At 28.5% G+C, this 7119-nt stretch overlaps 1 protein-coding gene across 4 annotated transcripts; it reads right to left on the bottom strand.

Annotated features, from left to right (window-relative positions):
• Positions 1–720: 720 nt before the first annotated feature.
• On the bottom strand, positions 721–5654 carry LOC111885150 (wall-associated receptor kinase-like 1). Of its 4 annotated transcripts, none has more exons than XM_042899206.2 (4): positions 4821–5654; positions 3429–3977; positions 3204–3353; positions 721–2025 (listed from the first exon to the last, which is right to left on the bottom strand). In XM_042899206.2, exons 1-4 carry the CDS (start codon positions 5605–5607, stop codon positions 866–868), a joined length of 2646 nt encoding a protein of 881 aa, XP_042755140.1. In that variant the 5' UTR covers positions 5608–5654; the 3' UTR covers positions 721–865. The 4 variants fall into 4 exon arrangements, with proteins under 4 accessions (XP_042755140.1, XP_042755141.1, XP_023737204.1 ...); XM_042899207.2 differs by having other exon boundaries at positions 3204–3341; XM_023881436.3 differs by having other exon boundaries at positions 722–2025; positions 3204–3977.
• Positions 5655–7119: the final 1465 nt, after the last annotated feature.

Raw genomic sequence — 7119 nt, 5'->3', positions numbered from 1 at the left:
AGTGTTTCCTAAACGATGTTGGTATTGGAAATTGATCATAAGCATTATAGTATTGCTTGGTGATAAGATAAGACTTATAAAGCATGATTAGTTTGAGTTAAGTTGAAGAGATGTTACTGTAAAGATATTACATAGGCACAAACTTTGAGATGATTATGGGTAGGTAATACAACCTTAATCTTTAACTATGGTTTCTATGGCTAATTCTAAAAAAACCTTAATCTTTAACTATTTTGGCTAAATAATTAAAAAAATGGTTGTTTTGTAAATTATTTTAATAATTTTTTGATCTTATTAAACTTGTTTTAACTATTAGTGTTTATTAGAAAACTCTTTAAAAATTTGAAATTATGATCATTGATAAAAATTGGCCTTCCTATGTTACACTTTTTTGTTTTTTAGTGCCTTAGGATTTTATGATTATATTGTCAATTAAGAAAAGTTGAACTACAAAAAAACAAAATTCATTTATAAACAAGACTGTATAAATACGAATTTGAGAATATTTATCTTATAATAGGTTTACCAAAAGTTCCATTATATAGTGCTCCATGATCATTAAATCTACTCAGGTAGTACATATCAAATTGAGCACTAATACAATGATAATTAATAACAATTTAGAAAGAAAATGGATAGGGTTTCATTATTGTCATAAAATGTAATTATAAAGAATAGGAACTAAAGACTATAAATAGAAAATTAATATGAACCAAGCTAAACCTCTACACAAAAACCCTATAGAAAATAAGCCAAATAACTCTTATTATACAAACATAAATATACATATACATAATATGCAATAGACTTTGACCTACAACCAAGTTATCGGGATACATTGATATTGAAATGAACTAAGCCTAATTCATCGACAAAGGTCATCATCGAATGTCAATGATGTTGATGTTGACCCAACATATATTTGTTTTACTTGCTCACCATACTTCATATGTACAAAATTATTTGGAACTGTAGAGGAAACATGCGACAATCTCATGCCTTCTAACTCGATAACAACTTCTTTCATTGTTGGCCTATTTTTTCCATTCAAATTCAAGCATCGCAATGCCAGGTTTGCTATTGATAACAACTCACTCATTGAACCCTCTTTAACATTCATTTCATCCAAAATAGACAATATACGTCCTTCTTCCATGGCGACCACAAAGTGTGTAGCTAAACTTCTATTATCACCAAATCTAGTTAAGGAAATTGGCTTTTCTCTTGTCAAGAGTTCTAGCAAAACAACTCCAAAACTATAAACATCACTCTTTTCAGTAAACTGGCTTGACTGGAAGTACTCCGGATCCAAGTAACCAAATGTCCCTTTGACTAATGTAGTTAAGTGAGTGTCATCTATTGACACGAACCTTGAAGTTCCAAAGTCAGAAATTTTTGCTTTATACTTTTCATCCAAAAGTATATTAGTGGTCTTAATGTCTCTATGGTATATTGGAATGGAGCTTGATGAATGTAAGTAAGAAAGGGCTCCCGCAACCTCTCTAGCAATTTGTAGTCTCATCTTTAAAGAAGTTGCAAACTCGTTAGTTTCATCTTGAATAAATTCATACAAGGTACCATTTGAGATAAACTCAGAGACAAGTAGCGGGACCTCTGTTTCTAGGCAACAACCAAGTAGTCTGACCACATTTCTATGATTGACTTGTGAAAGAATGACCACTTCGTTAATAAACTGTTTAAGTTGGCTTTCACTAACCACCTTTGATTTCTTGATGGCTACAATCCTTCCATCAGTTAACATGCCTTTATATACTGTGCCTTGACCTCCTCGACCAAGAATTCTATTCTCATTGAAATGGTCAGTGGCCTTTTCTAATTCATTGCAGGTAAAAAGTATGGTTTTATCAAATAAATTGATAGAAGCTGCTTGTTGTTTAAGAAGTAGACCACCATTGCGTTTAAAATACCTTTCTTTCCTTCTCTTTGCTTCACGTTTCTTGATTATTTTATATAATGTGTAGCTGATCACCATGAGGAAAAGTGACCCCATGCTTATGCTAACACCTAAAAGGATGTAAATATAATGCATAAACTTAGCTTAGGAAACTTAAATTGTTCGAATATTGAAGTTGATATTTATTCAGTTTCCAGTAAATGCTTCTTGAGAGATTACAAATCCTTAGAGACTAAACATTTTCGAAAAGTAAAACCAACAATTTGATGGTTTTTATTTCACTTGTAGGTTTGTTGCATAGTTTTATCGATATTAACTCAGAGACATTCATATTGATATAATTTATTGCTTAATAAAGATATAAAAGAAATATATAATAAATTCATAGCAGAATAATAACATAAAGTATTTTCTTTACGTGTGTGTATATATATATATATGTATATATATATATATATATATCTATATATATATATATATATATATATACATATATATATATATATATATATATATATATATATATATATATATATATATATATTCATGTTCATTTGAGATCATTCTAATTTTGTGAGACCGTGAGACAAAATCTAAAAATATTTTTAAAATGCAAAATAAATAGAAAAATCCAAAATTTCTTTTTTTAAATATTAATTTCGGAACTTGAATTAACTAAAAAAAATTAAAATAATAATAATAATAATAAAAATCCCGTTTTTTTTTTTTTTAAAATACGTGAAATATTTTAATAGAATATTACACTGTACATACTGTAAAAAAATAATTTTAAAATGCAAAATAAATGGAAAAATCTAAAAATTCTTTTTTTTAAATATTATTTTTGGAACTTGAATTAACTAAAAAAATAAAAAATAATAATTATAAATCCTTTTTTTAAAATACGTGAAATATTCTAATAGAATATTACACTGTACATATTCTAAAAAAATAATTTTAAAATGCAAAATAAATGGAAAGATCCAAAAAATTCTTTTTTTAAATATTATTTTCGGAACTTGAATTTACTAAAAAAAAAAAAATGTGTCCCATGGTTTCACAAAATTAGGTCGTCTCACATGAACCTAATCATATATATATATATATATATATATATATATATATATATATATATATATATATATATATATATATATATATATATATATATATATATATATATATATATATATATATATATATATATATATATATATAACATAAAAATTTAAAAAAATTAATAGTCTTCAAATAAAAATTATAAAAATGGCTTGAGACAATATCGTACCTAGAATAACACCTAGTGAATTGTTGCTACGTCTGCTTTCACTTGTTCGGTCGGGATGAAGACAAGTCATGTTAGAGATTACACCCGGATCATAGTGACATTCCCCTCCATTATTCTTACACGCTCTACATTCTGGTTCTGCATCAACATCTAAGTTGTTGCTCCATGAAAGTGATATTGGAACAAAGGCATATCCATCGAATACAGATTTGCTTGAAAATCTACCTTCAACAAAGGATTTCCTATCCACGAAGTAGGCAGATCCACATTTTCCATTTCCATTCTGTCTTTCCAAGCCTGTCATATTCAAGGTAAATGACCTGAGATCATTAGAACTTAATGTAATTCGGCAACAACCTATGCCAAAGCAGTTGTTTATATCACTAACAGTGTCATTGTGACAAGTTGTTGAACAACCGGTCACAATATTCCCATTCTCCATGATGACTGCATTGCCACACCCCTCAACGACAAGCATGTTAGCTAATGCAGAAATTTTGTAGGGAGTTCTACGTATGTCAAGATTGCTATATTGCACCTGATTCTGGCAATCTGAAATCATAGGGAGATTAACAGTCACTGTTTGACGTTCGTAGCTTATACCCAACACCTCTACATTGTTGAGTGCAGATAGATATGGTTTGGATGAGTTGCAATCAATAGTATACCAATCGCTGCTAGACCACTTTCTTCCAATCGTGAAAGGGGGTGGAATCAAGACCTCCCCACATGCATCAAACCATCCCGAATCCAAGTAAAATGGAGCTTGTGCTACTATGAATAAAAATCATGGTAAGTATACACAAAAGTTGCAAACTATTGCATTTTGTTAAATGGTAAAAGGCAGAAATGAAAGGTTGGATACATCAATCAAAACCAAATGAAACTTTTTTTTTAATATGTAGAAATTTAATTCATGAATGTAATTTATAGGTTTAAAAAGGGAATAAGGCAACTAGAAATCATAATAAAAATAATTAAGTTATACTTGTCAAATGGGCTTGTTTATCTTTAAATTTCATAGATAATTAAGTAATATAATTAAAATAAATATAAAATTAGTTTTAAAGTAATAAACAATATAATAATAAAAATAGTTTGAAATATCATAAATAGTTGATACATTCTATGTGTAATTTAGCATATAGGTAGTGTTTGATATGTAGGACTTGAAGAAAGATTTGAAAAAAAAATATATTATGGCCAAGTTAGAAAAATAATGTGTGTTTGTTACAAAGGATTTGAGAGAGAGAGAGAGAGAGAGAGGGAGGGAGGGAGGGAGAGAGAGAGAGAGAGAGAGAGTATATATTATTGTTGTAATTAAAAGAAAACGAGAAAATAGAATAGACATGGTAAAATAGCCATTAAATGTTTTTTTAAAATTTTCGGTTTTACCGCAATAAAAATCTATTTTTTTTATCAAAGTGAATTTTCGGTTAAACGAATATTTGTGATTTAGTTTTATTCATATAATCTTAAATAATCTTAATGTTTTAAATAATACAAATTCCAATTAAATTAGTTTACAAAAGTAACTCAAAATATTTTTTGTAATTATTGAACAAAAATAAATAGTCCAAAGCAGACCACGAGGTTGAGGGTGAGACAATAGCTTACCAAAATTAGTACCCTCTTGTGTGGGGTTGCCGCCATAAAATTGACAAGTCATGCCAGATATCGAGCCAGGAGATGGATCACAGACTCCTCCATTACGTTCACAATTTATGCATCCTGTTGAATTACGATTGAATTCTCTAATCCACTTAAGTGATATCGGAACATTTTGGCCATAAAATATGCCACTAGAGTATGTTTCCGAATCCACCACCATCGCAGAGACACATGATTGATTTCCACTTCGCCTTTCTAAGCCTGTTAGATTCAGGGTAAACGACTCGAGATCATAAGGAATTGTAGATTGGCAACAACCGATGCCAAAGCAATTCTTCCTGTCACTAACAGTGTCACCTTGACAAGTCGTTGAACAACCAGACACAATACTCCCGTTGTGCATGATGACACCATTTCCACATCCCTCAACAACAAATATGTTATTAAGTCTGGAAAATCGATATGGACTTCCGCTTAACACAAGATTGCTATTTTGGACTGGGTTCTTACAATGATCAATGTTCGTGGAGCCATTAACAGCGACCGTTTGTTGATACATGTCTACACGGAGTATCTCCAAGTGGTTGAGTGCAGATAGATATGGTGTCGAGGAGTTACAATCAACAGTGTACCATTTGTTCAGAGAACAGTTTCTTCCAATCCCAAAAGGGAATGGAATCCAAACGTTCCCACACCTACGACTGCATCCTGTCTTGATGGCACTCTGAGCTTCTGTTAATTTCGTTGTTAATGAAATCAAGATGAACAAATGCAAAAGTTGAAACTTCTGCATTTTGTTAAGAGTTTTTCAAGGCTTAAAATATAAGGAGGAATAATCAAAACCAAATGATTTTCTTTGTGGGAATGTGCTGCCGGATTTGACTATTTAATGGAGAAATTTAATTGATGGTCGACCTTGGGTCAAAGGAAACAACTTTTGTTTATGTTTGCAAGTTGACCGAGGAGCTTTCACTTACAAGAGGACCATTAGACTATAACTTAAGTTTATTAATAAAAACTTTTTAGTGTATATCTTGCTCACACCTCAGGGAGATAATGTATCATAAATAAAAATCTTAGGCTTTAGGACTATAAAATCTTTGAAGCCCATTCTCACGTACATTACGATTCACGATTTAGTATTCACAACTTCAAGATAAAGAATCATAATACATATCATACTTTAGTATTCATAGCTTCAAGATAAGGAATCATAATGCATATAGGGTCACTTGCCATTTATGTTTCTCATTTCTCCTGATTTGGAATTTTGATTTGGAATTTTGATGTAAGTTTTTTTTAACTTTTTTTCTACTTTACAGTATGAATGTTTGTTAAAGGGGTAATTAAAAAAAAATCCTTATAGAAATACTATTTATTTTAAAATAATTTTTAGATGTGTTAAATGGAACTTATTTTAGTTTTGTTTTATTATTTTATTTATGATTTATGATATGTTATCATAGATATTCAGGTTACCATAAAATAAGATTGGTAAGAAAATCTTTAAATTTGTAATTTTTACGTTTGAGGTATATGGTATATGGATTTTTTTTCATATATTATATGTATTCATATAGAAATAAATATTTATTTGATAAAAAGTATTTAGTTAAACATTGTATTTACTTATTTTTTAAAATACTATTTTTATATGTGTTTTTTTTTCTGTTTTTAGAACTTTAACTTTATATATATATATATATATATATATATATATATATATATATATATATATATATATATATATATATATATATATATATATATATATATATATATATATATATATATATATATATAAGTTTAAGTATATTATAAAAAATATAAATACTAAATTTTATATTTTTAGAAATATAAATACATATTTTTATGTTTTTTAGATGAAAATAAATTGTTTTTACGTCTTTAGATTTAAAATACTTTTTTTTCGAAACATAATTACCTAATTTTATGTTATTGAAAAGTAAAACAAATTTCATTGTACTTCTTTAGAAGTATATACGTTTTTAGAAGTAAAAATAATTATTTATACATGTAAAAAGTATAATTATGCTTTAAAAAATAATATGTTAGCAATTAAAAATGCCACTGAGCATAAGATAATATTATTTTTCTTCAATTGTAAGAAAGAACTATATTAAACAAAAGCTATTGAGAAGCGATGAGTATACGAAGCATTCCTTTTTAGGGTAACGACAATTATTTCACTTTGCATTTTTATCCTTTGTAGTTCTTGTTTTCATTCGGTCATATATGGAAATTTCACCCGACTCGGTGGGGAACCCGGTTGACCCGCCCCAAT

Source organism: Lactuca sativa, chromosome 2 (assembly GCF_002870075.4).
Source record: "Lactuca sativa cultivar Salinas chromosome 2, Lsat_Salinas_v11, whole genome shotgun sequence".
In the NCBI taxonomy this organism is placed as follows: Eukaryota; Viridiplantae; Streptophyta; class Magnoliopsida; order Asterales; family Asteraceae; genus Lactuca; species Lactuca sativa.
This window is presented reverse-complemented; position numbering and strand designations above follow the sequence as displayed.

Excerpts from the sequence above, each read along its gene's own strand:
- LOC111885150 (XM_023881436.3), bottom strand. The coding sequence starts at position 5,607 with ATGCAGAAGTTTCAACTTTTGCATTTGTTCATCTTGATTTCATTAACA. Across the intron at positions 3,978-4,820 it reads ACAAGAGGGTACTAATTTTG|TAGCACAAGCTCCATTTTAC; the intron begins GTAAGCTATTGT and ends TTTTATTCATAG. Across the intron at positions 2,026-3,203 it reads TTCACTAGGTGTTATTCTAG|GTGTTAGCATAAGCATGGGG; the intron begins GTACGATATTGT and ends ACATCCTTTTAG.